This window comes from Lethenteron reissneri, chromosome 53, assembly GCF_015708825.2.
Source record: "Lethenteron reissneri isolate LAM-NWPU_2019-01 chromosome 53, ASM1570882v1, whole genome shotgun sequence".
Classification (NCBI taxonomy): Eukaryota; Metazoa; Chordata; class Hyperoartia; order Petromyzontiformes; family Petromyzontidae; genus Lethenteron; species Lethenteron reissneri.
This window is the reverse complement of record NC_083831.1, coordinates 10,450,975-10,473,827: the sequence shown is the minus strand read 5'-3', so window position 1 is coordinate 10,473,827 and position 22,853 is coordinate 10,450,975. Positions and strand designations below refer to the sequence as shown.

General features: G+C 49.3%; 1 protein-coding gene across 1 annotated transcript; it reads right to left on the bottom strand.

Moving 5' to 3' along the window:
* Positions 1 to 19,142: 19,142 nt before the first annotated feature.
* LOC133356230 (muscarinic acetylcholine receptor M5-like) lies at positions 19,143 to 22,851 on the bottom strand. The gene has a single exon (XM_061573611.1). It carries the CDS (start codon positions 22,837 to 22,839, stop codon positions 20,875 to 20,877), a length of 1,965 nt encoding a protein of 654 aa, XP_061429595.1. The 5' UTR covers positions 22,840 to 22,851; the 3' UTR covers positions 19,143 to 20,874.
* Positions 22,852 to 22,853: the final 2 nt, after the last annotated feature.

The following is a 22,853-nucleotide window of genomic DNA, read 5'->3' as shown; positions in this document are numbered from 1 at the left end:
TACACAGCAGGGTACACAATTCCCAGGGGCTAGGGGTCCTACTCTGAGTCCGGGTCCCTGCCGGCTGGCTCCGGTCTCTCTCGTGTCGGATCGTGGACTCTGCCGACTCCACCGAGCGGAGAGAGAAGCACCTCTACGGCTACCACCGGCTTCTCCCCAGACTCACCACTCGATCCCTCTCTCTACCCCTGGTTCCCTCTTCACCCTTCTCACTCTACCCGTTCCCACAGTGACCCCGCTTACGTCACGGGGTCTCCCTTAAGTACCCTAGGAGACGTGACGTCATCGCACTGAACGGCACACCTGACGTCACGTCCACATTTTACTCCTCTACACAAGTTTGCATTGACCACAATACCTGCAGTCGGAATGCAAACAAAAAACATAACTCTGATAATGTATGCACTGTCCTTGAAATTGATTGGTCCACACTTTCTTTAGAAAGCCGTCTCGGGATGGTGCAAGTTTCTTAAATCCCCACACCTCTGTCCATCCAGAAATATAAATGGATTGACCCTCGGCAAGCCATGTGTGGTGGGGTTAACAAAGTATGGATTCTCCCACCTGTCCCAAGATGCCAGGCCAACGTGGAAGAGTAGGCCAACGTACCTGCTTCGAGGGGGTGCTCTTTAGGGCTATCTCTGGTGGGAAGGCCCTTCTGCCAATAGTTACACGAGCATGCAATCGCAGGGCTGTACCTTGGCAAACCTTTAAAAATGTTGTGCCAAGAAGTGATCGATCGGCTTTCACCAACTCGACATATTACGTTCGTTGTACATGTGTTCCGGTCACTCTTTTTTCAAAAGCCGCACACAAAGGAGAGAAAAGATTCAAGAGTGGATGTCCATTTAGAATGCTACGCATAGCAGTGTGGCGAGGCAAAAACAAACAACATGCTTTGGCGAATCGAAGGGATGGCTTCCAAAGCAGAACCAGGAGTGGATTTAGTGGCCGCATAAAGCCACTAATGCCCTTTTATACAAAACAAATTCGACTCGCGGTGATTTCACCGGGCATGCTTTATTATGGCACTGGGACTTCAATTTCAGACCGAGTGTGGGCAGTAACGGTCTTTGTGCGGGTGGAAATTAATATTACATTTAAATATATACTTTAAAATATATATAATAAAAAAACTAATTTTGGGTCCTTGGTAGCGTGTCCGTGGATGTGGTTGACCGATGCGTGCGGCTAGTCCGTGAGAGTGATTGGCATTTTGGAACTATTTCGGAACAATACTTGGAGAGATTTTTTTTATTGTTTTAATTTATGACCGCCTCACAATTAGTCGAGGCTGCTGTGGTGTAACGCTTCGCGCGCTGGGACTTGCAAATCTAGAGGTCGCCGGTTTCATTCGATCTCCCAGCGTGGCACTTGAAAAAAAAATGCAGGTTTCTTAAATCAGCTCACCCACGCGCGACCTTTATCCTCCCCCATCACCAACCCACATCAGAAGTGTGATGAAGTATGGTCAAACAACCCCCACGACTGGGGGATAGAGACGATTTCACCCAGCAGTAGATTCACCAAGTGCTGCAAATGATTATTTGAAGAAATAAAACCACAGGATCTGTGTGCAGCATCCGCACAATGTGTCGTGGTACCGAGGCTGCTTTCCCATTTGTATGCATTTCCATTTGTAATAGCTCTACAATAATAACAGTAACTTTATTTTTTTACGTGACTCATTCTCAACTTGTAACGCGCCGCCAAAGAACGACTCAGAGATGCGCGAGGCACAACCGCAGATAAGCGGGAAAGGAAGCACCAGCCAATCACTCAGCGGGCACCAACAATTACCCAAGTTCTGCAGTCCTCTCTGTAGTAAGGTGTTATCGGCCAATTAATGAGTTGTTTACGTGTGGGAGGAAACTAGAGCACCCAGAGAAAACACAGAACATAAAATTCGTCATCTGATCCCATCTGTGAAGGATGTGATCCCTGACATGCAATACCCCGGCGTCTATAAACTAAGCTGTGCCTGCGGCAGTTGTTACATTGGGGAAACTAAGCGACATGTCTCGGACCGTGTTCGTGAACATAAGGCAGATCTGAAACACGGTAGGACCAATACCTCGGCGTGGCTGATAGTTGTTTTAATGCTGTGGGCTCACACGAAATTGACAAAGATTCGTTCATGAAATCATCCATATATATAGACACAGACACAATTGCAACCGAGAAGATGGGTACAAACTGAGCAATCATTGGAAGGACGTTGTCAACCAGTTTAAGTCATAACCCATCTTACCACCTTCCGATGTTAGTTGTGCTTTGCGCCCATTTCAAACGTGCGCTTTCACAGTCACTTCGCGCGCCCACCCCTTGGTTGCGGCTCTGCGATCTCCCATTAACGTTCTAATCTCCCATTAACGTGCTAATCTCACATTAACGTGCTAATCTCCCATTAACGTGCTAATCTCACATTAACGTGCTAATCTCCCATTAGCGTGCTAATCTCCCATTAACGTGCTAATCTCCCATTAACGTGCTAATCTCCCATTAACGTGCTAATCTCACATTAACGTGCTAATCTCCCATTAGCGTGCTAATCTCCCATTAACGTGCTAATCTCCCATTAACGTGCTAATCTCCCATTAACGTGCTAATCTCACATTAACGTGCTAATCTCCCATTAGCGTGCTAATCTCACATTAACGTGCTAATCTCCCATTAACGTGCTAATCTCCCATTAACGTGCTAATCTCCCATTAACGTGCTAATCTCACATTAACGTGCTAATCTCCCATTAACGTGCGAATCACACATTAACGTGCTAATCTCTCTTTAACATGCTAATTTTCACCTGGCAGCCCTTTGATTGGTGGAAAACGAGCCACCGCCGGGCTCGCAACCCACCGCTTACATTATCATTGGCTGCTGACATTTGGGCTACGCCAATTTTAAACCCTTACAAACAGTTTCCCTTGGCAGCTAATCCCCCCTTTTCCTGAAGACGACCACTTGCGTTGCGATCGAAACGTCGTAGTTTTCTGTTATTTTTTATTATTTTCTTTGAACCTATCTACGTGACTTCACCGAAAGACCCGAGAATATTAATTCCTGCAGTCACGAAAGCTTTAAGTCAAGATTTGCCCAGAGAAAACCCACGCATGTGAGGAGACAACACACTATCCCTGCAGATAGACGGTCCAGGGGGAGTCTACATTTTGCTATACAGCCTCTTTTCCTGGCGAGCCAGGGTATGCACGTGTACGTGTGTACGTTGAACTTCTTTCGCACCGTACGTTCCTAGGTGCGGGGCAGCAGGGTTATGCCACCTCGGCACCCAAGGGAAGGGAAATTCACAACCCAAACTTGATTTGGAGCTTTCGTGACTGCAGGAATTACTCTTTGGTTCTTTCGGCAAAGTCACGTAGAAATATTGTTTTCTTTCTTTCTACGTGATTTTACCGAAAGAACCACGTTGAAAGTTTTTTTTCTCTCTTTCTACGTGACTTTACCGAAAGAACCAAAGATAAATTCACAACCCATCTGTGCGGCGAGCCACCATCCCCCACCTCCGCAGTGCAGGACTACAGGCCACGCGCTTAGCCACCACGGCCCAGCGATGTCCACACGTGTGAATAGTCGGACGGATGAGTCAGACCTGCACATATCAAGCGGTCTATTAAACACTGACGAGGAGCGACAGATAATGCCTTAGAAACTGGAGACGCAGTGTCACCTGCTTTCTGCGATGATTGAATTGGGTTCTCATTTGCATTTTGCGATGAGTTGCGCAGGCAAAGAGGCGTTTGTGCGAAACCCACGGAGACCCCAAACCTCGGCTCCTGTTTCACCGTTTGTTGCTTCTGCCCGTGAAAGTTGAACAATGGGGAAATACAATTAAAACTAATTTTGTGCTCAGCTTAACTTGCCGCCGGAGATAAGGATTATTTTCAGAATGTAATTAAATTATTATCAACTTTGACGTACAATTATTAAAAAAAACGATTCATACGTTCGCGTGTAATGGGTGTGAGAGTGTGTTTGCCAACTGCGGTCCCGGTGACCTGGATTTGATTTCTGGCCATGAACAATGCCAGCGATCGGTGGTATCTCAACACATTTCTCTCAGGTCTCCTTTTGCTCTGCTCGGCCTTAAATGAGTAAATCTGTCACGATGTGTGCGAAGCAATACATTGGGGTTAGTGCTATTGCATCACCATCCAGTCATGTGTCTTGTGGGCCTTAATAGGTGCTTGCTAACAACGCTTACTCCCACGGTCTATCGAAATGATCGATTTTGGGCCGCTTGTGTGAACATCTCTATGAACGTACAATGAACACTCGAACAATATTGATTCTTCTCGCTGTCGGCATCGATATTAGTAATCTATATATTTTTAAAAATCAAGCTCAGTCCCCTAATGTCACTTGCAAGGGACCGCTCCCATTGACAGAAGTGACGGAGTCGAAGACGCCGCAGTTCTAAAAAAGCGGTATTAATTGTATCCACCCTTCCTCCCCCTCCACAATGATGATGGGTCGAGTCTACACCTAAACAACCGCGAATTGTACTCGCAGCCATCCGATTGCGAGTCGAGCGCCGCTGATCGCAGTGCCACTTGAACGCACGCGGCTCCGAGTCACGACTCACGGCGTCTTCGCCGCGTCTCTTTAATTGTTGCGAGAGGTTAGAAGCGGATTTTTAATGATTTGGTAAAACCTCGAGGGGGCTTGGCGGAGGAGGGGAGCAGAGTCAGTTTGGACTCGAGGTGGCTTTTTTTTTCTTTGCCCGGATCTTGGGAACATTGGTGTGCATCTGACTGTGACCGACAGCGCACACAACACACACACGCACAAGGCAGGGCGCGTTATGCAGAGGCACGCAACACTGAGCCTTAATATCTACAAGAACCCAGACGGCCGCTGCTTTGATCCTGAGTCTAGCTGCCTCGGTATTAAAGGGGTTGAAACGGAGACAAATATTAAGCACCAACCCCCCCCCCGACCCACCAAGCCGAGACGCCACAATCACAAGAAGAGAATGTTGACTCGAACAAGACGGTGGAGCGCTGCGATGTTGCGCACCGCTTCATTGGAGTCGTTTGCACAGAATCCATTCAGTCGGCTGGAATATTTATTATATTATTACTTCCCTTCTACGTGACTTTACCGAAAGAACCAAGAAGATGAATCCCTGCAGTCACGAAAGCTTTAAATCGAAAAAATTCACGACGTTTCGGAGGCAACATAAGCTTCCGTCTGCAGGTGTAACCGTCACAGCACGATTGCTGTATCAAGTAAAGAGAAATGCCACGAGACCCGACCTTGTATATATACTGGTTGAGGGGGGAGGAGCCAGGATAGGCCCCTGGATCCTAGTTTTTTTTTATTATGGTAAGGTTGGTGCGGCTGAGGCTGCTGCTAGGAATGAGCCTTTGTTGTGTAGACTGGTTGAGCTGGGAGGTGCCAGAGTTGTTAAGGTGCGGCTGCTGCTAATGGGACTGAGCCTTTTTTTAAATCATTTATATTAAGTTCGCTTGCTTGCGTGCTTGCTTGCTTGATTACGACCGTGCAAACCTTTCGGTCGTTTTTTAACCCACTTCCCGTGATCCAATCGAGCTGACATTTTGCACACAGACTCGTTGTGCGAGACAATAAATGTTCGTGAAAAAATGTTCCTAAATTTTACACTGTTTAGGGAAAACAAATTAAATATTTAATTACCAATTGTTTAATACTGCAGATAATCATCTGACCCATAGGTGGCAGCCATCTCAAGCCAGAGGACGAGAGGACTCTAGCCGCCACGCATATAAAGGATTTAGAGTGAAAAACTTTGTTTTTACGGGTTATACTTGTTATGTGCTGTGACGGTTACACCTGAAGACGGGAGCTTGTGTTGCCTCCGAAACGTCGTGATTTTTTTATTTTACTTTCATTAATTTTAATTATATTTTTTACCTACGTGACTTTACCGAAAAAACCTAAGAGTATGAATCCTTGCAGTCACGAAAGATTCAAATCTGCGATCTCAGTTCGATTGCTTGCCGTGGTTAATATCGGTCAAAGGTGGTGAACACGCCATCGTGGCCAGAGCTGCTGATGACAACCCCGGGGTTTAATGTCCCCCACTCGATGTAGTCCATAAGGGGCCGTCCATAAATGACGTCACGCACCTAGGCGGAGGGGGGTCAGACATTTGTGACGATGTGTGACGAGGGGGGGGGGTTGAGAAATGTGACGTCACATCACAATGCACAACTTTAAATACATATAGACAACACCTACTTAATAAAATAGACTTTTTAATAAATGTTTTCTCCTACAACATCAAAGTGCAGCGCCACATTAAATACGCACTTGCAATGACAATAGTTTAAAGCGATTTGAGGCATGGGGGGGGGGGGGGTCAAAAATCGTCCAAAATCGCGTGACGTCATTTATGAACGACCCCTAACCGCTGCTCCGTCCCCTTGGTCACTGACCTTGTGGCGAGTCTCGGCAAACCCATCGCTCCTCCATGGCTGCAACACGTGTCACGCACGCGCCACGAGCTTCACAGGGGTCGGAGAAAGGGCAATGGATGCACAGGTAACAGGTACGCACGTACGTTGAACTTCTTTCGCACCGTACGCAGACAACCGTGCTCATCGGAGGTGGGGGGGGGGAAGACACACAGACTGCACCGTGGCATTGTTGGGCTAAGTAGTAGCAAGGCGTTCGCGACCAATTTCTATAATAGATGGGGGGGGGGGGGGGGGGGGTTTGGGGGGGTTAAATCGCGTGAATATAAATGTGTCGTTAAACCCGCCACCACCCGACACAGCCAATTAGTAAGGGCTGTCACGTAAACAGAACGTGCCAATTAGTTACTAGTTCAGCACCATCGGTGTATTGGGAGAGTCAACCAACGAGAGAGAGAGAAACACATTGTCCTGCGGAGGGAGCTGGTAGGAACGTTGGGTTGCTCGGTCAATGGCCAGGGTCAACGGCGGCGTGGTGTATTCCGCAAATATGTCCGACTGTGAGGGCGGGCACAAGCCAGCGTGAGTAGGTTAAACGTTGAGTTTTATAAGGGCACCACGAGGTGACCAGCCCCTCCCCACCCAGCCCCACCCCTCCCACCCCCCACCCAGCCCCACCCTCCCCACCCTCCCCACCCAGCCCCTCCCCACACTCCCCTCCCCACCCAGCCCCATCCTCCCCACCCAGCCCCTCCCCTCCCCACCCAGCCCCTCCCTCCCCACCCAGCCCCTCCCTGCACGACGGACGGATACCATAATCCCCTGTGGGCTGGTGTAACCAGGAGGTTCCTACCAGTATAACCCCTCTCTATTATGGCTTGTTGGCGTTCATGGGATTTCTCCAGGGGCTCGCCAGTAGAGGGTGCCACCGGTGCAATTTAGTGATCCGTTCATCGATACCCCACTGATTACTAACGCCTCCCCCCTTCTCATCTGCCCGTCGGATATTGTAATAGCCGGCTGGCTCCCACGTTTTCGGGGGCAGAGTGTTAAAATGTGTAATGATGCGTATCTTGAGATTGCTCAGATATGTGCGCAAGCCTTCGAATAGAATGCAGCTTTCGCTACAATTCCTCCGTATACTTTCAGCGCGGTATCTGTAAATTGATCGCAATATACATATTTACACCATTATTCAAATTCCATATCCGTCACGAGGTTTTAAATGACGAACTGCGTAAAGTAGATTTCGCCTCCAATATGTAGGATTCAGTCTTCACTCGAGCATGAACAAGGGTCAGTGCCTTGCTATTGCTCACACCACAAGGGATTGTTATTGCCGATACAACAATGCATTGTTCAACAGGGACAATGCTTTGCTATTGTCCACATCGCAAGGCATTCAACAGGAACAATGCCTGGCGATTGCCCACACTACAAGGCATTGTTCAACAGGGACAATGGTTTGAAATTGCTTATGCAGCAACCATAATGTATTGTTCAACAGGGACACCTTTTCTATTGCCCACACCACAATGCATTATTCAACAAGAGCAATGCCCTGATATTGCCCAAATCGCAAGGCATTATTCAAAAGGGACAATGGTTTGATATTGCCCACATACCGATGTCATACCGATTACAATGTTTAAGCAGTCCGTACTGCTAGCCATTAAACAAAGACGGTCACTGGCATAATTAAATCTAAAACATAACTAAATAAACCCCCAACATGGCACACTTAGAAGCAGTTTGGAATATAAATGACTGCAACTTTTGCGTACAAGGCGGCACATTGAATACGGAATGCTTTTGAATTTTTTAATTCTGTAAAAAAAAAAAAACACTACGAACCGCGGAACTTTTGACACGCGCAGCCAAAGTGGATGGAGCCCGGAGCTTGAATTCTTGACAGCAGCAGCATTGACGAGAACTCATGCAGCCCCCGGGTCTGCTCGCCCAACTAACGCTTGATGCGTGAGTGCAGGGTGTGCACGCGGTGGTGATAACACGGCAGGGAATTGACATTTGTTCGCAGGACCGATTTGTTGACACTTCTGAGAATTTGCAACAAAACCATGAGAAATGTGCTGCCTTCGGCCTCTGGAGAAGATTCCAGACATGCATTGACAATAAGTGGAGACTCTTTGACTTTTTGAAGCTATTAACATACATTTCTTATCATATTACAGTGTATTATCCGTTCTTTATCCATTTTAGCAGCACCCTGTACATCCATAATAGAGTTTTTTTGGGGTTAGATGGCGTAAATATATAAATGTGTCGTTAAAACCCGCCCCCACCCGACACAGCCAACTAGTAAGGGTTGTCACGTAAACAGAACGTGGCCAATTCGTCACTAGTGCAGCAACACCGGTGTGTTGGAGAGCCAAGCCACGACATTTACAATATGAGTACGACGTTTCGCCGGTAATTCCAATTAGTCTAATCAGGTGACTGTATATTTGAATGCCGTGGCACGCGTCAGTTATTGACGACTGGCCCGAGACCATCAATACCACTGGCACGCGCACAAGAGAAACCTTGCCTTCACATCTGCAGTGGCCACACGGGGCTCAGAAACCCACTGGCGTTGTCAATAACGGAGGGCTTTAGTGGAGCCAGTGCCGGATTATCCTCGTAGCAAAAGTAGATGCATATGTACTAGCTACACGTGTAGTAGCTGCACTTGTAGTAGCTACACGTGTAGTCACTGCATGTGTAGTAGCTGCACGTGTAGTCGCTGCACGTGTAGTAGCTACATGTGTAGTAGCTACATGTGTAGTAACTACACGTGTAGTAGCCACGGGCCCCGCACTTTCAAGGGCCCTGCGCTAAATGCTTTCAAGCTCTCAATTCCGGTTCAGTGATTCTGCACTTGCACTGTTACTATAGTACTATACTGCCTTCAACTTTTATAAAGTCACGTTGATAGGTTCAAATAAAATAAATAACTTGAAAAAAACTACGACGTTTCGATCGCAACACAAGCGTTCGTCATCAGCAACGCTTGTGTTTGCGATGGAAAAGTCGTCGTTTTGAAAAAATATTTTTGGTTATTTTCTTTGAACCTATCTACGTGACTTTACCGAAAGACCCAAAGACTAAGAAGACGGAGAGTTGTTTTTTTTTTAACGGCGACGCAACTGCGCTTGGCGCCAGAGTCAGGGACAACGAGGGGGGTCGTTCATTGGCGGTGCTGAACAAAAAAAAAATAACCCGTAAAAACAAAGTTTTTCACTATAAATCCTTTATATGCGTGGCGGCTAGAGTCCTCTCGTCCTCTGGCTTGAGATGGCTGCCACCTATGGGTCAGATGATTGCCTGCCACCATTAAGCAATTGATAATTACATATAATTGATTTTTTCCTAAAACGTGTAAAATTTTGGAAAAAAATTTTCACGAAAATAAATTGTCACGCACAACGAGTCTGTGTGCAAAATGTCAGCTCGATTGGATCACGGGAAGTGGGTTTAAAAACGACTGAAAGATTTGCACGGTCGTAAGTGCGCAAGCAAGCAAGCAAGTGAACTTAATATAAAGAATTTAAAAAGCTGATGGGGCTTAGCCCACCGTTTTTTTTTATCTCCGCCCGCAGACGGAACCTCGGTCGCGTTTTCCCCAGCGCCCGCCTCCGTCCCGTCAATGAAAGCGTGCGGCGGACCGCGCCGAAGTCCAACGACTCGCCAAAGGGACCTCCAGAGGACCACATCGCATGAACGCGCGGGCGTGACAACTCCGGCGCGTCCGTCTGCGTCAAATGTGGGACAGGCGGCGACGGCTCACACCCCGACGAACCAGCCAGGGCCTTCGAATGCGTCTAATATTTCGTGTACGCGAGTTGTGGTCGTTGTCGTCGTCGCTCTATCCACTGCTCGATGGAGACCTCCCCAATCCGTCGGCTTCTCTCGTTCCACCGAGTAGCTGTGGACGAGCAAATTGAAACGTTCCATCTCCCTCGGCCTTACGTCCTCTGCAGAGGAGATCAAGCAATGGCGATGGCTTGGGAAAGCCTTCATCCAACAGTGGGGTTGATCGTGGCTGCTGCTGCTGATGATGATGAATGCTCATTCAGAGGGGGGGGGGGGGGTGTGTAAACTTTGAATATTTTGGGCGAGACAGTGGAAATGTACCGTTTAATTTTGAAGTTGAAGGAACGTAAATTATTTAGTGATGTGAAATCGATGCGCGGGTGTTATATCAGACGAATAAAAAGTATGAATTCGTGAAGTACCGATTTTCGTGTCACATTTCGTGGCGTCAAACCTCGTCTTCGATGTGTTCGTGTTGTCTGTTTTTACAAATTTGTTTTTTTTTCTTGATCTTGATCACATCGTCAAACTTCTTAGTTTAAAACATACCACCTCTCCGCGTTGATATTATGTCGACAACCTTGGCAATAATGCACAAACACGTAATGATCACTGAGCGTCGTCACGCAAAATCGAATTACCTAAATAAATAAGCGGAGATAATACCTCGTTTCTCATATTCGTCTCTGAACATAAAATGTAATTACATTTTTTTAAACGCAACCCACAGAGCACACGGCCTTTTTGGGAGTGCATCTTCACAGCAGCAGCAGCAGCAACATCGGTTCAAGCAAGCAAGCAAGCAAGCTCAGGATTGGTCTCGACATTGAGTGTCTCATCCGCAGAGTCAGACTCGCTGCAAACAATGCTGGCGAACCGCCCAGATGTTTATTGGCAATCATCCCCTTGCTTTACTTAAAACAAATTAATCCGAGTTCAATGCAAAGCTGTGCAATCCATGACACAAATTTCCCATTGGCCGTTTGGTGTGCACCATGCAAATAGGAAAGGAAATAAATAGGCAAGACATATAACGCCTCCCTTTCCATGTTTGTTTTTTCCCGCACATACATTATGGGTACATCTGCTCATGTTTATCCTCCCTAGGCTGACGAGGGACGCTTGAACGTGATCAGAGGACGTTGATCGGTTTCTGGGTGAGGTGAGGACTTGGACGAACCGTGCGGGTGAGAGAAAGAGGCCGAAGCTGTGATTAAAAGTGGCCTCTTTCATTGATTTGGCAGTTTGACCCTAACGGGGGGGACAACTGCAACGAACCTGCAAAATAATGAGCTCTCCATTATTAAAATGCCACTAATACCAATGCCTCCACAGACGCAGCAAGACGGCTGTGAAATTAGAAGGCAATGTGGGTGGAGTTTATTTTGTATGCAACACGTGAAATGAAATAATGGTCATTTTAGTCGCAAATGACATGTGTAAAATACCGTTCTTTCACGGCACGTGCGAAAAACGTCACACTCACCTCACGGTGGCTCGGATTTAATGAACGTGAATTGCTGGTGGGTGAGGGGGTGGGGTGGGGGGGATTTAACCGTCTAGCGCAAGGGGAGGTCGGCAAATGTGCGGCTCGGGGTGGCTCTCTAAGGGAGCTGCCGCTTCGTGAAAGTTCGAGAACCACCGCCGTCTCGCATTCGCCACATCGCACAATGCGGCTCTTGAAATATTGAGGTTTTTTTTTTGTTTCTTTACCCCCACCCCTCCCCCCACCCCCCCCCCCCAAAAAAAAATCTATATTCTTGTTATTTTGGTTGTAGACCCCCTTAAGTCGAATGCATGAATTGTTCAACGCAAAGTCAAGCGGCTTGCTGTGATCCGATGTGATTTTAGGAGTCAAAAAAAAATCGCCGGCGCATACGTGGATCATGTTTTTGTCCGTATATATTATAGAGAGTAGGTCTTATACATACATATATATTAAAATATATTATTGTATCTATGCGGGCAATAGCAAGGCATTATCCCTGTTGAACGTGAAGGTAGAACGGTACAGCCCTGCATTGTCTTGCCAACTGCTGACAAAATAAACTCCCCAGGAGGTAGCTCTGTGAGTCTCCCTGACAGGGTATTTTGGTCGACCTGTCCACGTGTGCCGGACGTCTTAGAAGACGAAGGAAGACCCACGCTTTACCCCACCACAGAGACTTGCTCAGCGACTTGATCACAATTAGAATTTGTATTCATATTGGAGAAATCCGAGGAGCTGTAAAGCTCTTTTGCACAGATGTCCAGTCAGGGCGGGTCAGGAAGTTACAACAAACTTTGCAAAGCAGGATGGGAGTACTAAGTATAGGAAAGGTAATGAAATCACAATTTTTGTTTATATTTTACTAGATAAGGCCCACTGAGCTATATAGATCTTTTTCAAAAGCGCCCCTGATTATCACAATTGATAGCTCAACGAAGCGGCTTATCGCATGGACATTTCTAACAGCCAACCAAAATACTCTCAGCGCATGATTCTAAATGTGGAGGGAAAACCGGAGGACCCGGAGAAAAGTCCTCGCCACCACGGGGAGAGAGGCACGCAAACTCCAAATATGCCAGAAGGCGACAGGGTCGGGATCGAACCCACAGCCTCATATATACTAGGTGAGGTAGTTAACATCTCTACTCTTTGGTTCTTTCGGTAAAGTCACGTAGGTAGAAAAGTAAAACAAATAAAAAAGTTATATTTCACGACGTTTCGATCGCAACACTGAGGACGACCGCTTGTGTTGCGTAGGTGGAAAAATAAAACAAAATAAAAAAGTAATATTTCACGACGTTTCGATGGCAACACTGAGGACGACCGCTTGTGTTGCGATCGAAACGTCGTGATATATTATTTTTTATTTTGTTTTATTTTTCTACCCACGTGACTTTACCGAAAGAACCAAAGGAGTATGGATTCATGCAGTCACGAAAGCTTCAAATCAAGATTTACATCTCGCCACCATGGGGCCTCCATATATTTATAACTTCTTAGCGGTCGTGTAATGGTTTAAGCGCCCGCTGGACTTGCGCGACCCCCAAGTCGCCGGTTTGACCTCCGGGTGCGGCAGCTGAAATATATTTTTCATATTTTTTTAAATGGTAGCCTGATGTGGTCTCTGTCAACCCCGGCAGTGTGAATGGGAGCCACCGCAGTTAGTCGACGGGCAGGTCGCCCTTCCACCACCTTACATCTATAACCTATTACCGTGCAAGTAACAGAAGTCCATCACAGCGGACACAATGCATGGGGAGTCACATATACGTGGTAATTATACAATTCTCCTGAAGTTGTTCAATTTGAACGATAGACACATTCGTGTTGACTTCATTGACAGCTGAACATTTTAAAAAATCGGAAGCGCGGGAAATATTCGGAATAGTCCACCCAGGAGATGGAGCGTTGAAATCAGGTGACCAGGTGGACCCACACATTGTAGAATCATGAGACATGGCGACGTCCTGATGTAGGCCCTCATTCAGCACAAGCTTGGTGGTTTCTTTAAGGAAGCGGTGGTGCCTTTAAGAACAAGGTGGGGGCCTTTAAGTTTTTCCTAGAAGTCGGTACACATTAAACGCTGTTGCTGCTGTGAATGCGCTGCAGCAATGGCAGCGAGGACAACGACGATGACGATGATGGCTGAGTTCCACAGACGGAGAGGGTTGCCACGGAGAGACGATGTCCGGCAGTGGCCATCCTGGCCCTGGGTGTAGAAACGAGGAGGGGGAGGATTTTGTAAGTGGCCCTGCTGCTGTGCAGGAGATGCGCTGTAGTTCAGGGTTGTATGTGCATGTGTGTACGTTGAACTTATTTCGCACCGTACGTAGACAACCTTGCTAATGCGGAGGTGTGGGGGAAGGACAAGAAACCGAATACAAAGAGCAGTTCCAAAGAAATGAGTGGTCAATCTAGGTGCTTTGGACGCGCATAGCTCCAGTGGCTTCCTAATATCGGAAAAAAGAGCGCGTTCCAGACGGACACAAAAGCGCGTCCGAAAGTACCGCGCGATGCGGTGACCACCGCCTTTGTTCGATGGCAGCAGCCGATACGCCGCTGCCGCAGTTGCTGCTGCGAGGATGACCGGAGTTCGCGCGACGGCTGTTGATGCGACCAAGCGCCAAGAAAGACGTCGGCGCTTGCGACGCTAAGCGCTTTCGTCGGCCTCGAGGGCGGGTCGTGAGAAATGTGACATTGACGGCCCTCGACTCTTCGGCGAGGGGATTTGCCGGAGCGGACGAATCACAAAGCCGAGGCCGGCAACTGCGGCGGGAGTCTCCTCAGCGGGGGCTGTAATTTGCGTTGACGGAGTTGCCGAAGAGACGTTGTAGGGACATTTTTAATAGGCAAGACTTCGTAGAAGTGTGAACAACGTGAAGGGCGTCAAGTTGAGATGTTCGCAATAGGCGGCCATTGTATAGTTGAAGCAGACTTCTTTACATTTTCAGGAGTACATCAGGTTTATCACTTTACAACCTATGCCTTGAAGACACTTGACTTTAAAACCACGGAGGGACTTTATCCTCGCCCTGCACATGAAGGAGAACGGAGATAAAAGTTGATCAAAAACACCGATCTGAAACTGGGAACGTTTTGTTGAGATCACCTATCCACCCGGCCATATCAACCGACTGCACACCCCCCCCCCCTCCACCACCGCCGCCTCCAATTCACGTCGCCCATCAAAATTAAAATCGGCGAGGACAAAAATAAAATTGACTCGACCGGCAAGTCAAGGCGAGGGCGTGCGCCCGAGACGGCGTCCGCCGAGGACACGTGGAAGAGTAGGCCAAATATCCCCCGTAGAGTGGCTCAAACTCCCTTGAGTGGAGGCCCTTCCACCAGCAGCAGCATGAGCAAGACACTGCAGTTATTTCTTCTTTCACATGGATCTTATGACCATTTACGTCCCAAACGTGTGCTCTTGGGAGTTGAGCCTTTGGGGGTGGGGGGGGGGGTATGGACTTGCCGTGGCCTGTGGCACGGAGAAACCCACTGGGGAGGAGGCAACTTGCAGGACTACGTCGGTAGGCGTCCATTCAAGTTGACCTCTCCCATCGTGAAGGGGACCTCTTAATCCGGTGGCTTTTAAAGCAACGGTGGGGCGAACTTAAGGCCCTCTTCACGACTTAATTTCATGAAACGAAACTTTTTTTTTAATTTTACCGGCTAAGGCCCACTGACCTATGTAGCTTTTTTTTTTCTTCAAAAGCGCACATGGCTGTCGCAAATGATAGCTCAACGAAGTGGCTTACCGTGTAAGACATTTATTTATTGCAGCCAAATGCTATTAAACGCGTGACGTTGATTCTAAATGTGGAGGGAGGAAAACCGGTGGATCCGGAGAAAAAAAAATCCACGCGACCACGGAGAGAGCAACACGCACGCTCCAAATATACAGGGGTCAGCGTCGGGATTGAACCCACGACCTCCTGTATACCTGGCAAGGTGGCTAACATCTCACCACTGTGGCGCTGTGAACCATACTGAGTCGTGGCCATATGAGGCCAACCGCTGTGAAACGGCCCGCATGACGATACACATATATCCATCACGGAAGGCAGCCGAGTATCACTTATCGGGAACTGGAGGGTGAATATGTTTGACCTGGCAACAGCGTTGTGTGTAATGTTATGGGCGCCACGGTGGCTAGGAGATGTTAACTGGAGGTTGTGGGTTCGATCCTGACCTTGCCGCTTGTATATTTGGAGTTTGCGTGTCTCTCTCCCCGTGGGCGTGTGGATTTCGTCCGGGTCCTCTGGTTTGTTCCTCCACATTGAGACACAAAGTGCGTTCAGAGTATTTGGCTGCAATAGATTACCACGCAATGATAAGCCACTTCGTTGAGCTGTCGTTTTGTGGCCAGGTCGCTTCTGAAAAAAAGCCGTATCGCTCAGCGGGCATTCTTACCTGGTGAAATAAAAAAAAAAACTGTTTAGCAGTTAGTGCGCTCCGTCGCATCTCTCCGGCCGGGTACGGTACGGGTAGGCCGTGAGTCACTGGTGAGTCACCGTTTGTCACTCATTTCCCAACGTCTTGTCTCTTCTCACAATTCAAGTTCCTAGAATCAATCCACCCGTGCCTGCAACATGGCTTCATCCCAGAGGTCGCAATCGGGTACCCGTACTTTACCCGATACCCGGCCGGGTACGGGTAGCCGGGTATCGGGTACCCGTTTGCGACCCTGGTGCGGCCGGGTACGGGTACGGGTAAGGAATCAAAACCCGTTTGTGACCTCTGTCCGAGACTCGGCCACGTGTGGTTCACCAAAAGAACCTGGACATGCTCTTTGGCCCTGATCAAGGTCAAGATTTCCCCCATCCTTGGGTTATGGACGCAGGTTTTCGCCGTCAAGAGCTGCGTCAGGCCATGAAAAAAAAAGTCCGCTGCGAGTGAAAAATCGAATGGCATACGGTGGGTGTGTATTTATGTATTTATTCATTCATTCATCAGTGAGTGGCCTGTAACCATCAACTCGCTACCCTCTAGGACCCCGGTTTAATTCCAGCTGGGAGCCGTGGAATTCAATCATAGCATTAACACCCCTGGGTTTTCACCGCCAAGATGTGTTTGTTTTATTATTATTATTATCATAGACAGGGGCACACAAAGCCAGATTTTCAGAAGAGCAATTTAATTTCCTGTGCATACGTGTGCATACATACTGTACACTATACGTACGTGGAAACATATACTGTACGATCGTTCGTTGATCCACGTAATAAATGTATCTTCTCAAACGGCCTCTGGACCATATATCTAACATCTAATCAGTGATGAAAGTCACCATTTCTCTTTGATGATTTGTCTCGATATCAAAGTCTGGGCCCGCTGGTATATAGATACATAAGGCGACACTTTGGCAATGAATTTCACGACACCGTTAATTTATCAGTGGATGTATACGAGGCGTGAACTTTAAGCGTCAACAAAAATCTCATTTTGAAATAAAATCTCTCCCATTTCTTTTTGTAAACGAACAGGGATACCAATAGTAATTTTTTTGTACGTTGCGAGCCATTTCACGGGCATCTTGGCACGGTAGCCGATACGCGTGCTGTATTTGGGGGGTATACGCTGTATTTGGGGGGTATACGCGTGGTTGTATTTGGAGCAGCCGCGGGCGACGCACGCCTGATGGATTTCTTCAGCAACCACATTCGCAGATCGGCGGAGGAGTCCTCCATCGTTCCATTTATGGAGGAAATCTCTCCCCGCGCTGAAATAAAAACGTTCGCATTCGACGCGACGACTTGAGCACGTGATGCCACGTTTTTCCGACGTTTATCGTGAATGAATATTCTTCGGTTGGTTGAATGAAAAGGAAAAACACGCGACTTAGTTTCAATTGGAAGCACCGTATCGCGTATGCCAAATATGTTACTTAAAATATTCATTTATTTACCGGAAAAAAGCATAAAACATCACTTGCCACAGTTCACTTTGAGGTTTGCATGACACGCATAGGATTTAAACTGTCAAACAAGTCTGAGGAAAACTCTGTTGACTTTGACAGCTTGCAGTTCAAAATTGTGATAAAAAAACCTTTGAATGTAACTCACAGACATTAATGACATTGTATTTAAATAACTCCAACTTAGCTTTTTTTTTACGTGATTGTAAGATATAAAATATGGGCTGTCAAGTTAATCCTTTCTGTGCGCGTGTGTAAGTTTATTTCAAGAAAGCATTGACCAACTTCTTGGCAGTTTTATACCAATTGGACAGCAACCAATTTTTTTTACATTTCCACACCTGTGAAGATACTTTTACAAATTCAAAATAATCAAAGGTCAAGAGGTCAATATGGTCAATGCCGTTTGATGCTAGCACGCCTCTCCTCGCAATCACAACTGTTGCACAGTTAACACCAGACCCGCACTCAGTCTCTTCATCATCATCATCTTTGCGACCACCATCACCGTCTGGCTTTAGGACTTCCACTCGATTACCGACTTATGAGTACCGCTCCAATGCCCGTCTCGGTAAGCGGCCCTCCTCAACAAATATGTGGCGTAACACCTGACAGCTCTCAACGCTTCGAAGACGTCTGTGCCGGCGTGGAAGAGAAGGCCAAATACTTCCCTAGTGGGGGTGGGGGGGGAGGCTCTTTGTTCAGAACTCCATCCAGTGGAGGCCCTTCTGCCAAACGGTGCCGTGAGCGATGCCATCACACCCCACGACTTGTCTCCCCTTCTTGTTACGACCACCACGAGGCGCGAAGTTCCAACGTTCGCTTCCGTTCCACTGAGTGTCTCCACAGCGCGTGTGCTCGCTCCCCCCTTTTCAGGCACCTGTAACACTAAGGCCAGAGAACCCACTTTCAAGTCGTCTTTTGTTGTTGTTGTTGTATTTTTCAAATTAAATACAGCCGTGATTAAGAGAGCAGTCAGGAGCTCAGCTGTGAGAGTTAAACAAGCAAGCACAAAACCCCAACAACTAATAATGGTTGAGATTAAGGTTGCCATTGACGTAAACAATTCACGTGATGTGACCAAGGAAGAGCGTGAGGCTCCATTTTTGTAGTACGAGCACGGCAAATACCGCGTTGTCCAGATTGTAGAACGCTCAGGAAAGTAAGCGAGCACCCCCCCCCGCCTCCCCCCCAAAACTTCGGGGTCATTTAAGAAAACCGACACAGTTATGCAAGAAAAAATCACCAACGGAACGTCTGGGAGCGAGACGTAATGTCGTCAAATATAAAGTAAAAAAAATAGTGGACGCCTGGGGCAAAGAAAAAAAACGTGCATCTTATGATCCAGAGAATACAGTAATTATGGTGGAAGTGGCGGCAATGAAGGCCACATTGCAGATTCTAAGACGCATCCCCAACTTGTTGTTTTATTTATACGATAGGGGTCTGGCGGGCGGGTGGGTGGGTGGGGGGTTAGTGACTTTTGTAATCAGGAGAATACGGTCATTTGAAAATGTCTCAAAATATGACAAGGCAGGGAGGGTATAGGGCTAATGGATTATTTTTAAACACAGCCTCGCGCCATTAACTCGGCAGAAAGTGTCGAGCGTTCGCTGTTTGAAGCTGGTGAGGACAATTGCCGAGCAAACAAAATAAATTGGGAGAGGTGCCCAAGACGAGACCGTTAATTGGGGGAGTCGTTTAACCGTCGCGTCTCCACGCAGCGTTAAATTCGAACGCCGAAATGAACGTGGCGTGAGCGATAAAACAACAACGCCGACGCATTACGCGGAGAAAAAGATAGGAGGGCGGGGGGGGGCATAATGCAGCTACGTCCCCCCCCAGCATGTACCCAGTCACGTAAGCCGACTCCGGGGGAAACCAAAGCCCGTGGCTGCGGCTGTGGCCGGCCGAATTCGTCACGATCCCGGCCTGACATTGCCACTGTAGCTACATGCCGGCGTGTTTTGTCAATGTACCTGGGTCGTCTTCTTGGTTCTTTCGGTAAAGTCACGTAGAATGGCGTGGAATGGCGTTGGCTGAATAAATAAATGCTGGGAGACGCGTTTGTGCTGGCAGTAGGTACGAAGGGGGCACGGGTTCAAAAACCTCATTCCTGCCTCGCGTTCAGCGACGCCGGTTTAACAAGGTGAAAAATAGAAAAATAAAAACTCTGGCAGAATGTGTTATTTCACTGCTGCCATTGCCTGAAATCGTAAAACAGAACTACTGTACCTTTAATTCAACGCTTGAACAAAAAAAAACGACCCCCCCCCCCGTTATCGTCTGAAATGCCAAATGTGCAACACTTGCGGCGTTTCCCATCCAAAGTTACATTTCAGATCTTTCACTGCAATTAACAAAAACGTAGTTTTTGGTTGCAAAACAACGGCCAAACAACAACAAAAAGAAAAGAGGAGACCTGCGGGCGCTTTGCGGTGACGACACAGAAAACGGTACAAATATAACCAAACAACACCCCCCTCGAATTGTTTCGGCAAAACCACCAATATCTCACGTCTCAGCGCGGTTCTCATCGTCGTCTTCGTAGCCACTAGGGCCCCTTTAGCCCCCCATCCACCCACAGCTCCTTCAACCAACGGAGAGAATCGAGGACTGGCGGTGACTTCGCGCTCGTTTTGTTCACGGGTAATATTCAAAGCAGCAAAGACGTCACGAAATTTACTCGCAAATATACCGACCTGCAAGAAGTGCATTCCATTCTGGATCCGTGTTACGGACGCAGGCAACCGTTGACCGTACTTGAAGCGCCGTGGCTAAATTCACACGTGTGCCGAGTGTTTAAAAACCACACCTTATCGATTACTGCATTACAAGCAGAGCTACATCTTAATATAGTACAAAATATAAAAAATACCTTCTTAGCACATATATAGATATGTTTTTTTGACGTATATACAGCAAAGTTATGTACACTGGAATTATACAGAGAAACGACACGTGTTTTATACTTTCGTCTTTTTTTTCACTTCTTAATTCCTCCACATGTCCGAATACCGAGCCGCAGCCGCCGATCTTCTCTCGCCATCGCAAGCACGGCACCACGACCACAGTACATCCTCAGCGCCGCCTCCGTCTCCGGCATTGGCTCGCTGGCCTTCCGCCTTCCCCTAGCGGCACAAACGAACGGCAAAGGGCCCGAGTCTTCGTTGATCGACTCGCCATGCCTTCCTCCTACGACTCCGTCCCACCCTACCGTCCCGCACCTGCGCCGCCGCTCATGTGCTCGCGTCCCTGGTGATCTTCTTGCAGAAGATGACCTTCTTCTGGTCCTGCAGCTGCCTCTTCTTCCTGCGGCCCCACTGGCACAGCAGCAGCCACTTGAAGGTCCGCCTGAAGTTCTGGTTGCACAGCGCGTAGCACATGGGGTTCACCGTGCTGTTGACGTAGCACAGCCAGTAGCCCAGGTGCCACAGGTCGACGGGGATGCAGTCGTCGCAAAACGTCGACACGAGCACCATGATGTTGTAGGGCGTCCACGTGACGATGAACGCCAGCAGGATGGCGCTCAGCGTCTGCGCCGCCTTCTTCTCCTTGATGAGCGTCACGCTCTTGGGCTTCGCGTGCCGCTTGGCCTTGGCCAGCAGCTTGCGCGTCTTCTTGTCGTGCTTCCACGACACCGCCTGGCCGTGCAGGAACTGCGGCCGCGGCGATTTGCTGCCGCCACCGGCGGCACCGCCGGCGCCGGCGCCGCTGTTGCTGCTGCCGTTGCCGCCGCGAGAGGAGGAGGACGACGAGGCGGCGGCGGCAGCGTTGGCGCCGGACTGCTCGGGGAACTTGCAGCAGCGCTGATGGAACTTGTGCCGCTTGTCCCGCTCCGGGTGGGCGGAGGCCTCGACGGGCGACGTCGCGGCCGAGTGGCCGTCGGCCCGCAGCCGCGTCTCCGTCGGCACGGTCGCCTCCTTGGCGGCGGCGGCGCCGTCCTCCTGCGCCGACGCCCCGGCCGACGCGACCGCGACGGCGGAGACGGTGATCGCCACGGAGGAGGTGGACGAGGACTGCACGGCGAGCAGCCCCGAGCCCGACGTCTTCATCACCACCGTGTAGATGGACTTGGGCCGCTCGGGCGGGCAGCCCTCCTCCTCGGAGAGCGCCGAGTGGCTCGGCGAGGGCCCCCCGCTGCCGCCGTGGCTGCGCCAGCTCTCGCTGTTGCTGAGCTCGCGCTCGGCGCGCTTGTGCGGGTGGCACACGCGCAGCCCCGGGAAGCAGTAGCGAGGGGACCGCAGCCCCCCGGCGTCCCTGCCGCCTCCGCCGCCGCCGCCGCCACCGCCCGCCGCTCCTCCTCCCGCTCCACCGCCCCCGTTGTCCTTGACGTAGACCTCGTTGAAGCTGGACTTGCGGGAGCGGCTCTCGTGCAGCACTAGCTGCCCCGTCGACTCGGAGTCGGTGTCGGAGCCCTGCAGCCCGGCGAGCTCCTTGGAGCGCTTCTCCGTCTCCTTGTAGATCCTCCAGTAGAGGATGCACATGATGGTGACGGGCAGGTAGAAGGCCGCGATGGCCGTTCCGAAGGTGATGATGGGCTCCGACAGGAACTGGATCTGGCACTTGCCCTCCGAGTCCGGAACCTCCTCGACGAAGTACTGCCAGAAGAGGATGGCGGGCGCCCACAGGATGAAGGACACGGCCCAGGCGAGGCCGATCATGATGGCCGCGCGCTTCGTGGTGCGTTTGGCCCTGTAGGTGAGCGGCCGCGTGATGGAGAAATAGCGGTCGAAGCTGATGACCAGCAGGTTCATGACGGACGCGTTGCTCGACACGTAGTCGAGCGCGAGCCACAGGTCACAGGCCACCTGGCCCAGCACCCAGCGGCCCATGACAATGTAGGTGGTGTAGAGGTTCATGGAGAAGACGCCGATGATGAGGTCGGCGCAGGCAAGGCTCAGCAGGAAGTAGTTGTTGACCGTCTTGAGTTGGCTGTTCACCTTGAAGGAGAGCATCACCAGGATGTTGCCGATGATGGTGAGCAGACTGACGATGGTGGTGAACACGATGATGAGCACCAGCTCGGGCACCGTGCGGTCGTCGTCCGCCGCCGATGCCGTGCTGTTCACCAGGGCGTGAGTGGCGTGGCTCTCGTTCATCCTCAGCAGCTCGCGCGAGATGTTCTCAGCCACGGCCCGCATCGCACCTCCGCTTCTGCCACCCGTGATGTTGAGGAACAGCTCCCCGGACACGGTCACCATGGTTCGGGCTCCGT

Coding starts and splice junctions, on each gene's coding strand:
- LOC133356230 (XM_061573611.1), bottom strand. CDS start 22,839: ATGGTGACCGTGTCCGGGGAGCTGTTCCTCAACATCACGGGTGGCAGA.